General features: G+C 33.7%; 3 protein-coding genes across 3 annotated transcripts; 2 read left to right on the top strand and 1 right to left on the bottom strand.

Annotated features, from left to right (window-relative positions):
* The first annotated feature begins 13,362 nt into the window (after positions 1-13,362).
* On the top strand, positions 13,363-15,196 carry LOC102591078 (tryptophan aminotransferase-related protein 4-like). The gene is made up of 4 exons (XM_006361897.2): positions 13,363-13,676; positions 13,794-14,387; positions 14,471-14,751; positions 14,846-15,196. Exons 1-4 carry the CDS (start codon positions 13,387-13,389, stop codon positions 15,067-15,069), a joined length of 1,389 nt encoding a protein of 462 aa, XP_006361959.1. The 5' UTR covers positions 13,363-13,386; the 3' UTR covers positions 15,070-15,196.
* A 4,871-nt stretch (positions 15,197-20,067) lies between these two features.
* LOC107057780 (F-box/kelch-repeat protein At3g23880-like) lies at positions 20,068-20,808 on the top strand. Its single transcript, XM_015302736.1, has one exon. It carries the CDS (start codon positions 20,068-20,070, stop codon positions 20,806-20,808), a length of 741 nt encoding a protein of 246 aa, XP_015158222.1.
* Positions 20,809-21,746: 938 nt separating this feature from the next.
* On the bottom strand, positions 21,747-23,429 carry LOC102590721 (tetratricopeptide repeat protein 5-like). Its single transcript, XM_006361896.2, has 5 exons — positions 23,249-23,429; positions 23,048-23,162; positions 22,847-22,916; positions 22,118-22,189; positions 21,747-21,915 (listed from the first exon to the last, which is right to left on the bottom strand). The coding sequence occupies exons 1-5, from the start codon at positions 23,427-23,429 to the stop codon at positions 21,829-21,831; spliced, it is 525 nt and encodes a 174-aa protein (XP_006361958.1). The 3' UTR covers positions 21,747-21,828.
* Between the last annotated feature and the right edge of the window lie 79 nt (positions 23,430-23,508).

Here is a 23,508-nt window from a genome sequence, read left to right as displayed (position 1 = left end):
CTAATTTTTCAAAGTAAAAATTATGCAAACCACATAGTATAACATACAAATTACATTCTATCCCTACTCTTTCATAAATTACAGAAATCCCTTTATTTTAATACCATTCAGATACATAATTGGAAAAGCGCGGATACTTTAATTTAGAGATTTCTGTTATCAATTTACTGCGCTAAATTAGGGACTAAAAACAGAAAATATAATTGAATCCCACAAATCAAGCGTTCGTTTCTTTCTTCTAACAGTCAGTCGTTCACAAAAAGGTAACATAACTAGAGAAAATTAAAATTTCAAGTTGTCAAATTGTGTCTCCCTGTTCTTCCAAAAAATTGCAGAAGCTTGATCCAAAAAAAATCTGGAGTGGAGAGAAATTGCTAGTTCATTCCGGCGAGCCACCCTCTCTACGGCCGAAAGATGCAAAATCCTTGCAAGATTGATGGTCTTCGGACATAGCAGCTACAAGTTTCTATTTTGTTTCATTTTTATGGTTGTTTTTCTTTTTATTTTCTTTTGGTTTGGGATGTTGTTTTGGCTTCTTGAACCTTTGGTGTCAAGGGCGTTTATTATTTTATATTTGGTACAATTGCAGCTATGTATTAGTGTGTTATGCAGTTCCAATGGAATCAATGTCGGACAAAAGTGATTGGCCAATTTCGGATTGTGTTTTTGGAAGAAGTTGTCTTGCCAACAAGATACAAAAGAATGTCCAGTAGATCAAGAAAAAAAGGAAGAAAAATCCAGATGAAAAACTAACATCAAACATGAACTGTTAATGGGTGATGTGGACAAGAAGACCATAATCGAAGAACTTGTACTTTCTTCCCGATAGAATCTTGATCAATACTTTTTTGGAGTACTTTGTTTTTTCAGATCTAATAATTTTCAAATTATAACATTTCTTTCCACTGTTACAAATTTTTACATTAAAAAGTACTTTAGCTTACTAATTTCTGATTCAATAAATTGAATTGTTACGTTTTTCAGTTCTGCCTATATTTTTTTATTGTTAATTTTTGATAAAGTGAATTCGGTATACATATTGTGTATTGTTTTGTATTTGATACAAAGTTATTTTTAAAATATACGTTATATTGGTTAAGTAATTAATGTATATGTAACTGCTAGTAAGTACTGAAAATACTATTACATTGCATTGATTTGTTTAACATAATGAATTTGATACTTAATTCTTTGAAATTTTTTGTATCGGATAATATGGTATCAAGTGTTGTGAAATGTACCGGATAAGAGTTGTGATGTGTATAGGATAAGAGTCATAATGTTAAAAGGTACTAAATATATTACAAATTTAGAGGATTGTAACAATTGTAAATATATAGTATCAAGTTTTGTGAGACACATCAATTTGTGATTTTGAAAGCATGATAAATAATAATTGTGTATCATGTACATAATATATTTTTTGGCAAATTTGTATCAACTTATACACATCAATTTGTGATTTTGAAAGCATGATAAATAATAATTGTGTATCATATACGTAATATATTTTTTGGCAAATTTGTATCAGCTTATAATATAGTATCAAGTGTAGTCATTTGTACCAAATTTATAAGAGACATAATGTTAAAAGGTACTAAATATATTGAAAATTAACTGATTTGTATCAAGTAAAAAAAATATAGTATCAGGTGTTGTGATACATACAAATTTTGTTACATCGAAAGTAATCGTGTATCATATACATAATAAAGTTTTGGAAAATCTTGTATCTACTAATAATATAGTATCAACTATAGTGATGTGTACTATACTTATAAGAGACCAAATTTAACAAGGTATTAAATATATTGAAAACAAAATGAAAAGCGAAATAAACAATTTTCAACATAAAAACTCTTCACATTTAGAAGTAGTTTCTTCAAAAGGGAAGAATACTCAAAAACACTAATTAATGTATCTTAAAAACAATATCATCAACAACTGTCGGTGAATCGATATATAAAAAATCTATTCTACATTAACAAGATCATCTTCTGTTGGTGGAGTGTAGTCACTCTTCAACCTTATAGGATCATCATTCTCGCTAAAATCATCCATCTTGGCCTTGTTGAGACCATACTTTCATAACAGTGTTGCATATCTTGTGCGAAGATAGTCACTTCGAAAATCATTAGATGGGATGTTGATTTCACCGCTCAGAAATTCAACAAAAACAACAAAAAATATTTCGCAGTCACTACAAAAAAGAAAAAGATACATTATAAAAATAGATCAAATGTGTAAGTAACGAAAAATTGATTCAATAGTCACAGACTGTCGCTTTCTTGTTGCATAATATCTTGAACAAATTCCACCTCAAACGAATGTTGTGGATTCAATAGTAACATGTGAATACATATAATTACAGAAAAATAATAAAAAAATAGTAAAATACATACCGTTGGTAATGCAGATCTGGATATGACCAGGGCAACCTTTCTATCCCTTTTCTTAGGTGTTTTTCCATGTGCTTCCTTTTTAGGTTTTGACTTCTTAGAACTTTGCTTAGCCATTGTTATAGGATCATGAAACCTATTAGACCTGTTTTCTGCCCCGTTAGGATCCTCATAATCAGAGATTCAATTAGTGTTGGTTGTGACTATTTGGATAATCCCAATACTAAAAGACGGATGATCTATAAAGTATAAGAAAATATTTTTAAAAATGAAAAAAAAAAGTTGAAGATGAAGAGACTACCTATTTCAAACTCTGAAATTAGTTGAATGGAGAGAGAATTAGTTTGAAATTCAAAATTGAAATAATGAATTTGTTGAGAATAATGGGGGAGAAAATTTTGGAGAGAGAATCGTGGGTTGTGGGAAAATATGAGGAGAAATTATTGGAGTAAATTTAGGGGTGGGAAAGTAAGGTTTAGACTTCTTCAGGAATAATGTATCCAGTGGTTTAGTTTTGTGGGAACAATAGGGATTTTAGTAGTTTTTTTTTAAAATAGTAGGGAAATATTGAGAATTTGTTAACTAAGTGTGTGTATTCTAGTAAATTTTTCTTTTTAAAATAATTAGGTGTCCCTCCACTCTATTTTAGCAAGGTCATGAGATGTTTTTAACCGAGTTTAAAAATAAATCACAATGATTTATAGTTCTGTATGTAATTGATTACGATTAATTCAATTAGGTATAATTGTACGAAATAATGTAGCATTTACATCATATTTCACAAAAATGAAATAAATTTGGTCTTAAAACGCTTCACATTGAACCACAAAATAAGTTTGAGAATCTAAGAAATCTAACTTCTAATAATTTGATATGATTTATCGATATAGACTATTGACATAATTAATTGAATTTGATAAATTAAAAACTCGAACTAACCCGAATTATGTACAACCCCAATTAAAGTTATAGAATAGTTGTCACGATCCAGACCGTCGTGATTGGCACCCACGCTAACCCTTCGGTGGGAGAACCATTACTACAACCCAAACTAACAAATTTTAAGAAAACTAAGACATTTAAAGATACGGAAGCAGGTTTAAATGCAGAAATTATATAGAGTTTCCATAAACTCCAAGGTTTAAATAAATAACTAACCAAACTAATGCGGAAATTCAATCCCTAAAACCTGAAAGTCAATTTACCAAAACTCTAACAAGATTCATAAGTCTAAACGAGAAAATCATCTACATAACTAGTCTAAGTCCGAATAGGATGGACTAGACAAAAAGAGAACTCGAGGCAACCCGGAAGAACTGGATCACCCTTGAATTTGAATCGGCGATCACTGATCTTCTAAACAAGGTCTGTCAATAGCCGCCGGAAGATGCCCTGTACTCAACAAATATAAGAGCAAGTGCAGTATCAGTACACAACCACCGTGTACTAGTAAGATCACGCGGCTACCCCAATAAGTGTAGCATACATTAGTCAATACAACAATATAATCACATGCACATATCGAACATATACAATATCGTCAACATATATGAACAATGAACAACTTTACGATTCTCACATATCACATCTATATCAATTTAGAGCAACATACCGTCTTCCAATATCAATCTTCATTAGATATGAATGAACTCATCACAAGTAGATACACAACACGATTCAATGGTCCTCTCACGGAATTCAATTCAAACAGTTAGCATATCGGAACGTGGTATCCGATCCCATAATTATGCCGGAACGTGGCAACCGATCCCATAGTTATGTTGGAACGTGGCAACCAATCCAAGTTAGTTATGCCAAAACGTGGTAGCCTATCCTATATTTATGTCGGAACGTGGCAACCGATCCCAGTTAGTGTGTCGGATCGTGACACCCGCCCATTTAACAACCACAATCACAATCACAATGTATATTCTCACAATCATACAACAAGAGGTGATTCATGGCATACACTTATTCAATTATCCTCATTTACAACAAGTATGATCAATAATGCAACATTCACATACATACATGTATCATAATGAAGCAAGAACAAACATACATCACACAATCATAGAATCACAACCATCACCTACCTCGAAACAAACTTGAAACCCTAAGAAACTTGATCTTTTCCTTTCCGAATTCGTTCTGCTTGTTTTTGGTCTACAAGCAATCAATAAATTACGAGAATCAATAAACAATCACTAATTACCCGAATTACTAAAAATTCTATGAACCCTAGATCATACCCATGATCCCAACTATCCAATTTAAGGTTGTTTCCACCATATAATCTATAACAAAACCCTCCCCCATCAATATTCACCCATTCTATTACGTTTTATGGATCGAAGAACGGATTCGATGAGTGAAAACTTACTTTTACCCTCAAAAATGGTGAAAAACGAGTAGGAGTCTCCTGGGGTTCGTTCCTTAGCTCTAAAGGTTGAAAAATGCATAATGAGGTCGTTTAGGGGTTTATTAACGACTTTAATTCGCGTCGAGCCCGCCACAGCGGCCCCGCCAAAGCGGTAAAAAGCGGTGCCAAGGAGGCATTCTCGAACCAGAGAGCTAATTCAAGAATTCCAAAATTCCCATTTCACAACACACCTCTAACCTACGACGCTCAGAAAAATACCCTTTATGCCAAGATCGATTTCAGGAGTTCTACTCACCCGAATTCAATTCTGTAAAGTCGTACGAATTCCTTAACGAGTTATTTATCCCTTCATGAAATCAAAAACACAAACACTTCACCCGATTGTTACCAGATTTCCCTACAACTCAAAGACTTCGATTTCGTTCAAATTTGGACTAGGTTGGGAAATTTCAAGATACTACAAAAAAAATTTCGTCCCCAAATTTCCCCCCGTTAGCTTTTCTATAACGACGGGAACATGTCGTTACAATAGATACCAATTTAGTTGTCACTCGTCCCCGAGTGACAACTAGGAGAAAAGGGCTAAAGCAAGAATATAGTGGTATCTATATTGTCAAATAACTGGGGATACTTGTCCCACATACTTTCTTACCGAATCTCATTACCCACTAAGGGTTTCATATCTCCAACCTCAAACCAGCCAATTGAATACCTACACATCCTCCCTTACAATGCCTCGATAAAGTCATCTCAATACTCGAGTGATAAATATTATTGTATGTAAACTTAACTACAACAAAAACGATTCTCAACAACCACCATAGTTGATCGAACACACGTTTACAACATGTTATCAAGGACCTTGACACAATCATCCAGACAAATCCTTTAGCACTTAAATATGATAAAATCCTAAATCAAAACTCGACACAATTAGGGGTGAACCTGAACCAACCAATACACGATCATAATACCCAAACAATCATAGTTCTTATCAACATCTCCATCCCGCAACATAAATTCTCATGAGCTTAAGTTATAAAAAAATTGATCTTTAGAAATTAGATACTCATCGAGGGATATATCCAAGCATACAACCCCTCCAACAACACTATCGAAATGCTAGATTTAGTAATTGTAGATTACCTCTTAAGAATAGTAGAATTGGACCCAATGATCCCCACATTCAACCACACATAATCGATACATGACCTCGAGGACTAGAGGAATATTAAGATTGCTGGACAACCACAAATAGGCATGGTAGCTCATCTGTAAATTCTCATAAGCAAGGTGGTACATGTAGACCCACTAAAATACTTTAACAACTCAAGACAATGCCAAATATGTCATTCGAAATAACCAAATCTTTCCAATCTTCCCACTCAACCAAAAGGACATTGCATGATTTGGTACCCCTAATCCACCACTAGGGATCCACCCACAAAAGTGAAAACATACGAGAGCATAACTAGTGAATCATACTCACAATATTAACAACCATCATAAACACTCCAACCATTTACCTTATTATAAACCAACACTTTGAAATAAAACGTTTCATAGGTACTTTAACAATCAATAGTAGTAAACTTACGACTCAACCCAGGTGTAAGTCTTTTCAAATGCTCAATAACGGATACAATTGATCATTTCTCACCTTGCCAATTCATACCTTGACAAAATACATCACCACGAATGTAGACTCATAATGAAAAATCTGAATTGTAATTTCCACCATATAACACAATCCCTTTCTCTGTCAACATTAGCTTGTACCTTGAAGAATTTTATGAATTCATGGATCTCCGTTTATCATTGATCACATCTCCATCGATCTTACCATATATTTTGCTAATATTTCAATCATACTCAGTACTAGACTTAAAAACAAAACCATGCACTTGTCATCACACTCAAGCTAATGTCCGGACATTCCTTTCTCAAGTCTTTTCCAATAGTTTTTAACCAATCCGACGGACTTGTAACACTATTACCATAGCCACAGCAAAACGAATGAAACCATGCGTCTCTGAACCCAATTATCTACCCCTTTGATGATATCTCTTTAGCCTTTGCAATCAATTAAAATATTTTTCCTTTCGCCTCCCTCTAAAGGCTGTACTACATCCCACTATCTTTCTTCATCATGACCCTAGCTCTTTTAAATTCTATTCGAGTGGTGTCCCACCATCTCTTAAGACTTCCATACAATCACGTTACTCACTAAATATTAGGAAATCACAACCTTAGGTACTCGCAAGTCGTAATTACTATACAAAATTCGCTTAATCAACAATCTCATTATATAGTTGCATTCCGTCACAATCCATCGCGAACTCTTATTACCATTACGCTCAGTTAGCCCTGACTATCACTATGAAGTCAACCTTTTTATCAACATGACACCTAAAACTCAGGTATTCTCATCAAATTTAAAGGACTAACCCAATCTTGGTACGCACTTTCTTACTAAAATCTTCAATTTCCTTCACCCAAGTATACTCAATGAAACTTTCTTTATCCATAGGCTTGTCATTCTGGTATTAATCCACTCCCTTCTAGATTAAGATAAAATCATCAGTCCTCATACTACCTTCCTTCTTCTTATCAAATAAGATAGGAGCACCCCACTTGGAAACACTAGGACAGATGAATCCTTTATCAAGACGCTCTTGGATTTGAGCCTTAAGCTCTCTCAACTCTGACACCCCAGGAATAGACTCAATAAAAGGGAATTCGACCTCAACATCCCGAATATGAGCCAATTACGTCAAACAATCATGCCCCACCAGTTTCCTACACCTCACGAAAGATATGACCTTAGTTGACTTAGGCTTGTACCCCCTTCCCACTCTAACTTTTCCCTAACGGGGATTTTTAAAGTTACCGATTTATTATTACGATTAAGCCCGGTATAATAAGGGGACAACCAAGTCATGCCTAAGATTATATCAAGCCAGTCATATCCAGTATAACCAAATCAACCCAAATATGAAAATCCATAAACATAACAGGACAAACACGATATACAAGGATGATTGTGACTGACTCTTCAACTGGGGTAGAAACATGGATGAGGGCAACAAGTATATCACAAACCACATCAAATCCCAAGGTAATTGAACTAACACGTACGAATAAGTGGAATCCAGATAACGCAAAACAATAGCCATCTGGGCACAGACAAGAGCAACACTAGTGACCACTGCATCAGTCACCTCAAACTTGATCTTGTTCGAAAAAGCATATAACTGAGCCCTGTCGTCTTAATGGGCAACCTCATTGCCTGGCTGCACTACTCCTCTACCTGCATTACCATTTCCCCGGCCTCCACGGCTTCGCTGATTTCCTCCTCATATGCCCAGGTTCTCCACAATTTTAACACACCTTATAACTTATATTCAATTGCTGAACAATGAATTAGATCGCGGGGGTTAGTTTGGGTACTATTCAGGGTCCATAATTGTGACTAGGGGAAACAGAGGAGACAAGTTGAGGTTCTGCATCGCCTCATCCCGCTTTGGCGGGAAAATTTCTATACTAGCGGCCTCGCCTTGGCGAGAAGAATCCCGCCCCAGCGGCCATAACGAAAACAGAACCCCTGCCAATAATTTTTTTGGGGTTCTTTTCTTTTCTAAATTCCACAAAGGTTCCCAACATTACTTAGCAATTTTAGAATAATCCTCATAGCTAGGATAATCATTGTCTACCCCCAGTCAATCCCACGATACACAAACCAATTCATTCTTGTTAATTCAACACCACAACGCACACATCCCTATGATACACCCAGGCACTCACACAATATTTAGTCAAGATCTTTCTTTCACAACGAATTTCACGATACTCAAGTATTTACAACTTGCATAACTTCAACGATCAGGCCAACATATTGTACATATCATGGTTCAGACACACATTTATTGTGCACATAATCACCTCATCATATTCAAACAATTACAACTTCACATTCGCAGTTAATTCAGACAACCAAAAGCACGCATTCAAAGTTTCCAAGATACAATTTACAGCTAAGTCCAAATTCTTAATTAATTATTTCTCTACATGGATGACCATTCCTGATCATCCATGCATTCACACTACCCCTAGGACCAAATACCAATTAGAACCTTCTCAGTTTCCAATTTGCTTTGCTTGTGGCCCCTCAGTCATGATCACGACGTCTAGTTCACTTCGTTGAGATATCAATTGGAATCGGGAGATACCAATTGGACTCAACGCATACCATAAGCGACAATTGTAGCTAGCGAGCCCTTTAAAACTGTTGATTTTAATCATAAAACTTGGTCGAACTCAATTCTTAACCGCCTCAATCTTTAACTGATGGTAACCAGACCTTAAATCAATCATAGAGAAAATCAATGCACCTTCCAATTGATCAAAAAGGTCATCTATCCGAGGCAATGGATACTTGTTCTGAATGGTGACCCTATTCAACTGTCGATGGTGTTACCGTTGTTATTGCTCTAGCTCGAACCATAGATTGAAGGAGGAAATACACCAATTTGTATCACCCACATACCAATTGGATTCAAGTCATAGCACGAAGGAGTAGAAAGAAGTGACTTTTTCCTAAAGTCCTATAACCTCTAGAAGAAAAGTGCGGACGTCATCGTACCGTTCCGCAAGACTCAACTAGACTCGTTTTAGTACAATGAGATCAACGAATCTAGGCTATGATACCAACTTTTTCACGATCCAGACTGTCATGATTGGCACCCACGCTAACCCTTCAGTGGGAGAACCATTACTACAACCCAAACTAACAAATTTTAAGAAAACTAAGACATTCAAAGATACGAAAGCAGGTTTAAATGCAGAAACTATATAGAGTTTCCATAAACTCCAAGGTTTAAACAAATAACTAACCAAACTAATGCGGAAATTCAACCCCTAAAACCTGAAAGTCAATGTACCAAAACTCTAACAAGATTTATAAGTCTAAACGAGAAAATCATCTACAAAACTAGTCAAAGTCTGAATATGATGGACTAGACAAAAAGAGAACTCAAGGCAGCCCGGAAGAACTGGCTCACCCTTGAATTCGAATCGGTAATCACTGATCTTCTAAACGAGGTCTGTCAATAGCCGCCGGAAGATTCCATGTACTCAACAAAAATAAGAGCAAGTGCAGTATCAGTACACAACTACTGTGTACTGGTAGGATCACGCGGCTTTCCCAATAAGTGTAACATATATTAGTCAATACGACAGTATGATCACATGCATATATTGAACATATACAATATCATCAACATATACGAACAATGAACAACTTCACGATTCTCACATATCACAGCTATATCAATTTAGAGCAACATACCGTCTTCCAATATCAATCATCATTAGATATGAATGAACTCATCACAAGTAGATACATAACACAATTCAATGGTCCTCTCACGGAACCCAATTCAAACAGTTAGCATACTGAAACGTGGTATCCGATCCCATAATTATGCCGGAACGTGGCAATCGATCCCATAGTTATGCCGGAACGTGGTAATTGACCCCATAATTATGCCAGAACGTGGCAATCGATCCAAATTAGTTATGCCGAAACGTGGCAGTCGATCCCATATTTATGTCAAAACGTGGCAACCATCCCAGTTAGTGTGTCGGATCGTGACACCCGCCCATTCAACAACAACAATCACAATCACAATGTATATTCTCACAATCATACAACAAGATGTGATTCATGACATACACTTATTCAATTATCCTCATTTACAACAAGTGTGATCAATAATGCAACATTCTCATACATTCATGTATCATAATGGAGCAAGAACAAACATACATCACACAATCATAGAATCACAACCATCACCTACCTCGAAACAAACTTGAAACCCTAAGAAACTTGATCCTTCCCTTTCCGAATTCGTTTCGGTTGTTCTTAGTCTACAAATAATCAATATAATACGAGAATCAATAAACAACCACTAATTACCCGAATTACTAACAATTCTATGAACCCTAGATCATACCCATGATCCCAATTATCCAATTTAAGGTTGTTTCCACCGTAGAATCTATCACAAAACCCTCCTCCATCAATATTCACCCATTCTATTACGTTCTACGGATCAAAGACCGGATTCGGGTAGTGCAAAACTTACCTTTAGCCTCAAGAATGGTGGAAAACGAGTAGGAGTTGCATGGGATTTGTTCCTTAGCTCTACAATTTGAAAAGTGTATAATGAGGTCGTTTAGGGGTTTATTAACGACTTTAATTCGCGTCGAGCTCGCCACAGAGGCCCCGCCAAAGCGGCAAAAAGCGGAGCCAAGGCGGCAGTCTCGAACCAGAGACCTAATTCAAGAATTCCAAAATTCTCATTTCACAACACACCTCTAAACCATGATGCTTAGAAAAATACCCTTTACGCCAAGATCGATTTCGGGAGTTCTACTCACCTGAATTCAATTCCCTAAAGTCATACAGATTCCTTAACGAGTTATCTATCCCTTCATGAAATCAAAAACGCAAATACTTCACCCGATTGTTACCAGATTTTCCTACACCTCAAAGACTCCGATTTCGTCCAAATCTGGACTAGGTTGAGAAATTTCAAGATACTATGAAAAAGTTTTCCGGCCCCAAATTTTCTCCCGTTGGCTTTTATATAACGATGGGAACAGGTCGTTACAAAAGTAGAGGAAAAACAAATTGCGAAGTTTTCAAGAAAGGACTTTGGCGCTCTATGTAACCATTATATTTCAATGGCTTAAATATGACATCCGTTATGATTTTAGCTCATTTATGTCATTTTTGTTTGAGAAAAGGCTCATTCATGCAATTATTTGTTAACTGAAATGATATAGATGAACCAAACTTGTAACGAATGACATATATGTGCCTTTTCTCAAAGTTTGATGGCATATTTGAGCATTTTCTCTTTTAAAAATGATTTAATTAATGATGTGGTCAAATCATAATTGACCATGTATAAAAAAATTATTTTGCAAAATTGAAACTTTTTTAAGTTAACAAATAATGGCATGAACATGCCTTTTTTCAAATAGAAATGACATAAATGAGCCATTCTTTTAACGGATCGGATGAGATAAATAAACGTTTTCTCAATGACATATTTGAGTCTTTTTCTTATTTTAATTTAATTAAGTATCACTCGTTAGGTGGTCCTTTAATTTGTTGAAGAAAAAAAATCCTTGATTGGGAAATTTCATAATTAGATCTCAATGTAAAATAAAGAATTGCATGTAGATCAAGTCTACGTAGTGTTTCATAATTCTTAATTCCAAGTTGTTTGATACTTTAAAATAGTTCACACTTAATTGACGTCAAGTAAAAACAACATAGGCAATTATGTATGGCAAGGAAACTTCCGTGGATAGCAATAGTATATATATATATAGTAGTCTTTAAATAATAACGAACTTTGTAAAATGTTTTTAGGGTGAGGTTCAATTAATAGTTGTTAGAGAGTTTTTTAAAAATAGAATTATATATAAAGACCTAGAACATAGTCTTTTAAAATAACTTAAGAGCTTTTTTGACACTACCGCTAAAAAATACTTATTTTTAAAAGCACTTTTTAAAATGACTTTTTAGAGAAACACTTTTGAAATAAACAATTTATGTTTGACTAATTTATTTGAAAAGTATTTTTCATAAGCAAATAGCGTTTGATTATCTATTTTTAAAAGTGTTTTTGAGAGTCAAATTACGAAAAAGGACAATTATTAATATATTTTTAATATTAAAATTAGTTTATAGAGAAAAACTATTTTAAATATCTATTATACAAAATTTAATTAAAATTTTATTTTTATTAAATTAAAATGTACATATTTAAATTTTCAATCAATACTATACCTTTTTTTCGGAGGATTGAAATCTTTAATTGTTTTTTTTTCTAACCTTACAAAAATATTGTTACTATCTTTTTTTCCAATTCTGGAAAATTATATGTAAAATATAAAATAATAATATATAAACCTAAAATAAAATATACAGTTTATTATATAAAAATAAAAATATAATTCTTAAATGAAATTTAACCAAACTTATAAGATACATTAATTAATTAATAAGAGATATATTGATAAATATGTATATAAGAAAGAGATATTTGAGATATATTGGTAATTACCACATGTCATTTATTTATATTAAAAAATGCATACACCTCTTTTAAATAGGATATCCGACCCGTAAATCCTATTCGACCATATATGCCCTTGTACACCTCTTTTTAATCTGAACAAATAAAAGTGGATAACTATGTTTAGTTATAGAAAGGAATAGTTAGTCAAAACTTTTGTGGATAGAAATAGAATTTAAAACAATTACGTAGTGCATGTTATCACTGTGAGGTCCAATTAATATGTTTATTATACATTAGCAAGTAGAATAATTTTCAACGCGGAGTTGTTGCAGGTTCTAATGCTATTAAAAAATTAATCACGTTCCTTAAACGTGTTTTTACGAAGTTAATAATTTGATTTAGTTATTAATAGTAGCCTAATGGCTGGTATAAATGCAACAAAACATACCGTTGATATTCGTATTACAAGGGGTATTTTGTTTCCAAAAAATCCTTAAACCTAGATATGTCGTCAGTAGATTTGAAGTGGAAAGTGTTATTTAGCGTTTCAGTAATTGTTAATTTTACATGTATTGTGTTAGTAATAATTCAGAGTAGGACGCGCCTAAGCTGGACAAGAGAAGCAGCTATAGAAGCAGAGAATGTTGCGTCTATTAGTTGTTCAGGACATGGAAGGGCTTATTTAGATGGCTTAGTACTCAGAGAGGACGGAACACCTATTTGTGAGTGCAATGCATGCTTTACCGGCCCTGATTGCTCTCTCTTTAAACCCAATTGCGCGGTTGATGTAGACAGGTAATTTACTATACATAGCGAAATTTTTATATTTGCCTTGGAAAATGTACTCATTGCTACAGTACTTCACTTGATTTCCAATGTATCTAAAATTTGCGTTTTTTTAATATGTTGCAGTGGGAACCCAATGTTTTTAGAGCCATTTTGGAAGCAAAATGCAGGGAGTAGTGGTGTAATGGTGGCGGGATGGCACAGAATGGGATATGAATTTGAGGATGGTACACTCATTTCTAAGCAATTGAAGAATGTAATCCACAAGTTACATGACACTGTAGGAAATGCAAACACATCAAACAAGTACATATTATTCGGAGCTGGCTCAACTCAGCTTCTTAATGCCGCGGTGTATGCTCTTTCCCATCACACCCCCTATTCATCGCCTACCAAAGTTGTTGCTTCTGCTCCTTACTACCCTGTTTACAAATCACAAACAGAACTATTGGATTCGAAGAAGTATAAGTTTAGTGGAGATACATCGTCGTGGAAAAACAAAACAAGGAGTAGAACTACAAATTTTATTGAGTTTGTGACATGTCCAAACAATCCAGATGGGCACTTAAACAAGGCAGTCCTTCAAGGAAAATTTGCAAGGCATGTTTACGATTTAGCTTACTATTGGCCACATTACACCGCGATTCCAAGCCCTATGGATGAAGATGTCATGTTATTTACACTTTCAAAGCTCACTGGTCATGCCGGTAGCAGATTTGGGTACTTAATCAACAACTCTTACTTACTGATCATTCATAACGATTACGAGTTAAATTAATTAATTTCCTTTGATATACATATAGATGGGCTATAGTCAAAGACAAAGATGTGTACGATAGAATGGTGGAATACATAGATTTAAACACTTATGGTGTTCCGCGTGAAACTCAATTGAGAGCTTTAAAACTCTTAAACGTTGTGTTACAAGGAGATAGAAGAGAGATGTTTCGATTTGCACATACAATTATGAAGACTAGATGGGAAAAGCTCGCGGAGATCTTGTCTACTTCAAAACGATTCTCAATTGAACAACTTCCCTCCCAACATTGTGCATTTTCAAAACAAGTTAGGCCACCTTCTCCAGGTAGCTATAGTTAATTACTACTTAAGCATCAACAAGAAGTTAAGTGAAATTCAATATACTTATCAATTTTTTTCATGCTTTTATTTTTACGCAGCTTTTGCGTGGTTAAAATGTGAAGCGGAAGAAGATGAAGAGTGTCACAACGTGCTGAGGAAAGCAGATATTATTGGTCGAAAAGGCGCTGCATTTGGAGTTGAAAATCGTTATGTTCGTCTTAGTGTTGTAAATAGCAGAGATGATTTCGATTTATTGCTGCAACGACTACAAGATCTAGTGTCTAAACATCGATCTATCGTCGATGGTGTCATGTCATTATGATCATTCATTTTATTTCTTAGGAGAGAAACACTTTACACACAATTTGTTTATTCAACTTTAGTTAGTAATACCAACAATCCATTATCATTTTGTATCTTACTTTAACCTACTCATATTATACTTTCTAAAAAACTAAAAAGTAAACTTACTTTCCAAATTACTGCTTCATCAATAATGTATGAACACATAAATTTATTAATTTTTTAGGATAATTTCAAAGACTTTCTTTCAGGTGGTTCCGCTTTATAGTATTCATCTCCCACAATGCGCATACCTCATAAAGAAGGACAAAATTTTCAAATCACAATTAATTTATATTTTTTAAAAATAGGTTTAAAGAATGGTTACCTAAGGTATGTTAAGACACCATATTAAACTAATTATATGCTGGATTCATGACTATTAACTTCACCAAGTTCAACAGAACTACACAGTGAAATATGGGATTCGACAGAAGAAGTAGAAATAGAACAGAGATTTTGCTTCAACTAGTCATGTATGTCAGAAATTCTGTCAAGTAATTAAATCCTTTATATTAAGCATTATATATGATTACTCCAAAAAAAAAATATTATGTATTAGAAAAGGTGCACAATTATAAATAAGACTTTTATTAATTTTTTGTTACAGTAACCAATATTCTTATTATAAGAACTAACAAAATATATGTATTGTATTTTTATCGAGGAATGCCTTGTCGATTGCTGCTAGCTACTTCCTCATTTTCTTCTTCGTATTTTCTTTCCAATTTTTATTTTATCATGTGATTTTTTGCTACCTATATTGTGCAACTTACAAGTTTTTTTTTTTTGCTTTTTATTTATAGCACAAAGAAAGTTACTATATGCAGCAAACAAATCCGTATAATATTCTTATATTGATATTTTAAATGGTATAAGTATAATTTATTAATTTATAATTGAGCCATTGGTTTACCCTTATTAATGTTGGTATCTTACAGACATTGACAGAAGGTAATGCGTATAATAATAATGGTATTATTAATGATTTAATTTAGCCTTTCTCGTAGATGGATGTATGATAATTTGGATATTTTTCTATCTTTTATATTTTGTGGGACATGTGGCTTCCACTTCTCTACTCACATGTTGGTTGACATATCCTCCATACGCTAAAGATTGCAAGGTACTATTGTTAATTATTTGTTATTGATATTCTACTTGCTTTGTTTTGGTCAAGAATGAAATGCAAGTATAGTAATCTAGTGTAGGACAATTTTTTTCCATTTTAAGAAAAAATAAAGATACTAACGGCTTCATTAGTTGAATTACAAAATACCCTTCAAATCATATTATACTAAATTACCTTTTAAACTAAAACAAAAAAATTTACAAGCTAAGTTTATGGCAGTAAACAATTTACAACTTTTTGACTAAACTCTGTGAATGAATATTCAAAGTAGGGTCTTATTTAATGAAATTATATTAAATGAGTACTAATTCATGCTTATATAATAAAAAATAGAATAAGATGTTAATGGACATTTACGACCTTCCAAATGCTATTATATTTCTCTTGTAGTTAAATTTGATGCTAATATATAATTTTGCAAGGTGTAAAACAAAAAATTGCAATAGGGTGATGAGTACATGAGGGTGTCTATACAATCTAATTATTCAGATAAAATGTGATTATTAAATTCATGAAAAATAAGCAGCCATTTGATCAATGAGTAATTACACAATTTGTTCAAATTAAGTTTCAATATTGAGGCTTTCAGCTTGTGAAAAGTATATAAGAACTTTATGCTTTATTTAACCTAAAAATCGCTAAAACATAATTATTCTTTGTTGATTGTAATTAACAATCATAAGCAAAACCACTTCTAATTAATGTGTTAAAGTTGATATAACTGTCATTGCATTCATGACATTTCCTGTTGTATGTATAGTATATTAAGGACATTTTCTGCATAATCGCAGCCGGACTTTTTATACTCACCCTTTTCCGGAAGGATCGACAATTTATTGGTACGTCATGCGTCCAATAGTTGTCGTGAGTTCCAGCCTAAGTTGTCCACTTGGGTTTCCGGTCTTTCAAAAGTCACTCTAGTCAACTAGCGTAGAGCGAAACCAAATCCCTAATTTAGCGCATTTTGAACTAAGTTGACCCAACACTCAAGGCGTGTTGGGCCCATTAGAAGTCCACCTTGTGGTACTATTTGACCCATTTTGGTCAATAAAAGACAATCATGTTTATGTGTTTATTTGAAGGATGTATATGTCATTTTTAAACAAATCAATTATCAAGTGGGGGTGGGGGTTTACTTACCTTTTCCGTTTTTCTTGTAGGATGAATCCGACATGTGATCCGTTGAGGACCCGAATGGTGACCATACCCCATCTTTACCTCCAAGTTTGGTGGAAGTTCATGAACGCGGAAGGCAAAAAGAAAGTTCAAAGACAAATATGCCATCTCCCGTCATTAATGGAAATGGTGGCTTATCCCGACTTGATTGGAACAATGGTGAAATTTTGGGACAGCGACAACATGGTATTTCGGTTCGGGGAAGTAGAGTTGACTCCGACTATTGATGAAGTTCTTGCAAGTTACGAGAGTGTCGGCATGTGCAAGAAACATCAACCCGATGTTGATCTTCTCTTTCCAAAGATGTGGGATTTTGACGAAATTAAAGAAAAACTTTCACTTGTCAAAGTTGAGTGGATGGACAGGCTTCCTGGGTCAATTATTCCACTTCGGAAGTTGTATTATCGATTTGGACGCGCAAGAACTTACGAGAAGTTCAAAGAAGAGTTGTAATTTTTACAATGATCAAGTGTTATACGTTAAGAAAAGAAAAATAATAAAAGTGAGATAGGGGAATTTTTATGATGCAGATATAGGTGCTTTGTGGAGATTACTTTGCCTTCATTGATAGTTTTTGGCGAGACCTTTTTGCTCCCGGAAGACTCCATTTTTATTTCCACTTTAATTGTTTTTGTAATATCTTTTTCACCCTTAATGTTTTAAGTTTTAACCTTAGAGTTTCATATTTACTAGTATTCGAAGAAATCTCCGTGTCCCACTTTTATTTTTTTATTTATAGGAGGTACGAATACTACAATAATCTATTGTACAAAAGTCATATATGAATTGTATTATCAATGATTTAATTTAGCCTTTCATGTTGACAAGTGTATGATAATATGAATACTTTTCTATCTTTTATATTTTGTGGGATATCTGGCTTTTACTTCTCTACTCACATGTTGGTTGACATATATATCCTCCATACGCTAAAGATAGCAAGATATATGATTGTTAATAATTTGTCATTGATATTCTTCTTGCTTTGTTTTGGTCAAGAATGAAATGTAAGGCATAATAAGTACTCCCTCCGTTTCACAAAGAATGACCTCCTTTCCTTTTTAGTCAGTTTCAAAAAAATGACCTCTTTCATTTTTTGGTAACATTTTACTTTTTGCTTTCTACGTGGCATGTTTAAGACCACAAGATTAAGAGCAATTTTGTTACATTTGACATAACTTTAATTTAGGACCACAAGATTCAAAAGTCTTCTTTAATTTCTTAAGCTTTGTGCCAAGTCAAACCAGATCAATCTTTTTGAAACGGAGGGAGTAGTATTTTAAGAAAAAATAAAGGTACCAACGCGCTTCATTAGTTAAATTACGAAAATACCCTTCAAATCATATTATACTAAATTACCTTGTAAACTAAAATAAAAAAATTCTACAAGCTAAGTTTATGGCAGTAAACAATTTACAACTTTTGACTAAACTCTATGAAAGAGTACTAATTCATGCTTATAGTAAATAGAATAAAATGTTAATGGACATTTACGGCCTTCCAAAACTATAGTATCTCCTCCATAAAGACATAATACATAAACATGATCTTTAACTTGCCGGCTGACAATTATAACCTTTAATTTTGGGTTTGCACATGTACACTTAAAGTTGTATAAAATTGAGCAAATGGACACATTCATCCTACATGACACCCTACATGGCAATTGTGTGTCCTACATGTATTATGTCATGTAGGACATGTGTGTCTATCTATTCAATTTTATACAAGTTTAAATATATTTATTTATTATGCCCTCCATAAACCATTTCATTAATTCACTATGTTGAAGTAGAATTGAAAAGTTGGAAAAAGTAGTTCAACATGAAACATATTTATCCGATTGTATGTACATGAAGAGTGATTTTCCTTCTCAGAAATAAACGAAGTATATTTCTCTTGTAATTAAATTTGATGCTAATCACAGTACCATATATAATTTTGCAAGATGTAAAACAAAAAAATTGCAATAGGGTGATGAGTATATGAGAGTGTCTAATTAAATGTGATTAATAAATTCATGAAAAATGAGCAGCCATTTGATCAATGACTAATTAAACAATTTGTTCAAATTTTAGTTCAATTGAGGCTTTTCGCTTATGAAAAGTATATAAGAACTATATGCTTTTTATTTAACCTAAATCGCTAAAATATAATACTATTATTCTTCGTTGATTGTTTGTAATACAAACAATCATAAGCAAAATCACTTCTAATTTTCAATTGGACATACTCTAAATATACATGCATGCTCCTAGCTTATAGTTGACTTATAATAATAATAAAAAATTACAGTATCTCACTCTTATTTGGGATATTTGCTTATTAAAATCAATTGGTCGCTGTTCATAATTTTATTACGTTAATTAGTTGTTTAGAGAGTTTCTTGCTCTCAAAATGAACAAGGGATCAACTACGGAACTTGTAAATTTTATTATATTACTGAAGTAGAATATGAATTAATAACCGAGCAATGGAAAATAAAAATGTATTTTTGGTAAACAAGCTCATAATATAATTTGGAATACTTTATATTTTTGGTAAACAAGCTCATAATTTAATTGTAGAGTCCAACTTACCTTCTACTACTTGGAGTTGAATTAGGTTTGTTTAAATTGTAAGTATTATATAGCGTAGAAACAAAAAAAAAAAAATAAACCTATCACCAACATGGATGGCCTCCCCCATTTGCCTGGAGATATTGTCAACTCCATCTTCTTTAAGCTTCCTGTGAAATCTCTTATACGATTCAAAAGTTGTTGCAAATCATGGTATGGTTGTATCGATGACTCCGACTTCATCAAGTCACATCTACATAAATCGTCTATTGATATTAGTCGTAAAAAATTTGTCTTGGTTAATTCAATCCTTCTACATAGAGAAGGAACACGCAAATTTAAAATTGTGTCAACGGAAGCATCAATTAATGCTGATTCAAAAGTTGTGTATCTGAATATCCCAGAATACTTTAGTGACTATTTTTCATTACAAGTGTTTTCATGCAGTGGCTTGATCTTTATGACGTCATACGATCTTGGCTATTGTATGACATTATTGAATCCTGTGGTTGGAAAATACAAACTCATTCAAAATTCTCTTTTCAGTCAAAACACAAAGACAAATCGTTGTTCCACATCTCCAATATTTGGTTTTGCCTATGATTTTGTGGCTGAAGATTACAAGGTTATATGTGCACATTACTTGATAAACAAATACTTCAACGTTGTTGAAGTATACTCGGTTAAAAATCAATGTTGGAGAGCAATTCACAATACTTTTCCTGTTTCCCCTGATTCTTATAACCAGCACCTATACAGTAATCAAGTTTCATTAAACGGTGTCATTCACAGGATGTCATACAACAGGGCAGTTATATCTTTCCATCTAGTAGACGAAAAAATTTACCTGTAACAGTAGTGCCAAAAAACATGTGGGAAACAGCCGACATTACATGTATTGGGTGATGGCATCTGTGTTTTCACAACGGTTGGCGAGGAAAATTTGATTTGGTCACTGGAGAAAGATAGGTGGAATTGTATCAACAAGTTTCCTACTTTACTCTCACTCATTGGAATGCCTATATTATATTTACCGATTAGAGGTATTAAATACCGCCCAGTAGGTGCCTTCCTATTTGTTAAGGAGAATGGGAACATACTATGGAGAAGGCATAATGGTTCTTTTATTGAGTATGATCTGCGGAAAAATGAATATACTGAGTTTAAGTCTATACAAGTTCCGCCTTTTGTGGCAAATAAGGCTTTGTACCGGGAAAGTTTAGTTTCTTTGAAGATTTCATGGGATTGACTAGGTAGCAATTTCTAGTAGTATTAATTGAAGAATATTATTGTCATTGTTTCTGTTTGATTTGTGGATAATGGTATATAGTAGCAAGATTTGAATGTAAAAATATGATGTTGAATTTCTACACAACAAGTCACTGATTTTGTCTGACTATCACCGTAACTTGTTTTTAAGACGACTCTTATAGTCTGTTTTAAGACGACTCTTATAGGCTATAGGATTGCTAATAGAATGCCTTGCCTATTTATTCAACTTTATACAAGTTTAAGTGTCTTCTTTTGCAAGCTCAAAGTTGGAGGGCATAAATGTGAGTAGACGTAAGTTAAAAGATCATATGTATGTATGGCATAATACATAAATATACCTTTTAACTTGGCCTCAGACACTTAAACTTGCATAAAATTGAACAAGTAGACACATGAGTCCAATGTGACATAATATACGTAATACGCAAATTCACATGTAGAACACATGACTATTACCTTCATATATGGGCAGTAGAGTATAATCTCATATCAAGTTGTAACACCTGCTAATTGCATGTAGTAGACAAGCAGTTAAATATTTGTTTCCTCGAATCCCACGGTAGCTTACACACAATAGAGTTTATGACTACATAGGTATTGGTTATATAGCAAAATCAGAAGATACAGTCTTTCCATTTACAAGGACTTGTTCCACATTATTGACTCGCACAGATTGGAATTGATAGTGCTGCAGTAAAAATAACAATTATTAGTAAGGACTGACAAAACTTGGCTGACTGATTAGTGTATGGAATATTGTTCTTCTAGCACTAAACCTTTCCAATCAGTCACAATCAAGAAAAGGAGAAAATGATGGAGAAAGCAATATGGCATATTTGGAATAGCATTGGATGTGAAATACCACAGATATTATATTAGTATGAGTTTACCTTTTCCTTCCATTTAAAATCTACAAATTTGCAGAAGGGCTCCAATAGTGTGACCTGATCTCCTTGTTTAATCTGTCAACAAGAGTAGTTCGTTAAGGAAAGTCTAATGGGGAGCTGGATAGCCAATACTTACAGAAACTCACTCTATGATGAGTTGATGTTAACCATGACTGTCATGACTCATAGTTCTTGTGTCATTTTTCATTTCTTTCCTTTTTCTCCTTCCACAATCAATAATTCATAGACCATGCCTTTCCTAGAAAACCTTTAGTTATGTTACCTTACTATTTGCTTATTTCATTTTAGTATAGGAATATGGTAGGCTATATGTCACCACAACAATCTGAAGTAAGATAAATATTCAAAGATATGACATTTATTCACTAGATAATAATTGGGTGGGGCTGACACAAACCAAAAGCAGATACATATATAAAGAGATGATATTCAGGCTCACTTATGAAGTGGCAAATGTAATCTTCTTTAATTACATACAGTATTAAAGAAGAGAGGTTCCCTTTAAACTAGTTTTTCATCTAGGAAGTGCAAAATCCTTCGCTTATTTTTTAGGCATGTTACTGCTGCAACAGTATAGCAGCAAACTTATCTGTTGATTTACTTATCTTGGTTACTCCAAGATACTCTACTTTACCAGACAACTTTTTTCTAGGAATTAAGATTTCAACAGATGTACCAAGAAACATTAAAACAACATAATGTAGTGCTTACCGCTTCTTCCTGTATCCCAAACACTAGAAGGACAAAACTGTTCCCATCGGAGTCACAGAGCACATAGTATCTGTTTGAATGAGAGTACACATTGAGAAATAAGTATTTAAGCTTAAACTAGGGCTGCTCAGTCTAGTAACTTCCCACTTTTAAAAGAAATTCTCAAAATGATCATTGATTCTTCTAGATGAAGCAACTTACAATGGAACACCATACTCATACTTAACCAAGCACCGGACTACTCCCATAACTGCAAGCCCTTTGTTAGGGCCTTCAGCTAAGACATCCAAGGTTGCTTTGTTGTAGGAAGGATCCACTGCCAGAAAACACATTACCTCAACTAAATAGATAAATAGATAAATCAATGTTTATAGTTAAATTATGAATAATGTAAAGCCTTACAATCAATATCATCAAGTGACTGGATCAGGGAAGCAAAGCTTGTCTCCGTACTCTTTCCCTTACTCTTTCTCTTGCCCTTTCCTTTACTCTTTGCCTTACTCTTCCCCTTTCTATTTTCATTGCTCTTACCCTGAAAAGCAGGATCACATAATTTAAATGCATCCTTCACAATGTCATTCATAATCTCTTAATGACTCAAAAGAAGAAAACATTTAAAAACTAAGATTCTAAGTCATTATTTTTCTGAAGCTTATATCATA

Source organism: Solanum tuberosum, unplaced genomic scaffold, assembly GCF_000226075.1.
Source record: "Solanum tuberosum cultivar DM 1-3 516 R44 unplaced genomic scaffold, SolTub_3.0 scf00378, whole genome shotgun sequence".
Lineage (NCBI taxonomy): Eukaryota > Viridiplantae > Streptophyta > Magnoliopsida > Solanales > Solanaceae > Solanum > Solanum tuberosum.
Note: the sequence above shows the minus strand (reverse complement) of the source record. Positions and strands in the feature narration are given on the sequence as shown.

What these genes read in the sequence shown, in the direction of transcription:
- LOC102591078 (XM_006361897.2), top strand. Translation starts at nt 13,387, where the DNA reads ATGTCGTCAGTAGATTTGAAGTGGAAAGTGTTATTTAGCGTTTCAGTA. An exon ending in TGCGCGGTTGATGTAGACAG is followed by an intron (nt 13,677 to 13,793) that starts GTAATTTACTAT and finishes AATATGTTGCAG; the next exon opens with TGGGAACCCAATGTTTTTAG. An exon ending in AGTTAGGCCACCTTCTCCAG is followed by an intron (nt 14,752 to 14,845) that starts GTAGCTATAGTT and finishes ATTTTTACGCAG; the next exon opens with CTTTTGCGTGGTTAAAATGT.
- LOC107057780 (XM_015302736.1), top strand. Translation starts at nt 20,068, where the DNA reads ATGGATGGCCTCCCCCATTTGCCTGGAGATATTGTCAACTCCATCTTC.
- LOC102590721 (XM_006361896.2), bottom strand. Translation starts at nt 23,429, where the DNA reads ATGAATGACATTGTGAAGGATGCATTTAAATTATGTGATCCTGCTTTT. An exon ending in GTCACTTGATGATATTGATT is followed by an intron (nt 23,163 to 23,248) that starts GTAAGGCTTTAC and finishes GTTTTCTGGCAG; the next exon opens with TGGATCCTTCCTACAACAAA. An exon ending in ATTTTAAATGGAAGGAAAAG is followed by an intron (nt 21,916 to 22,117) that starts GTAAACTCATAC and finishes TTTTTACTGCAG; the next exon opens with CACTATCAATTCCAATCTGT.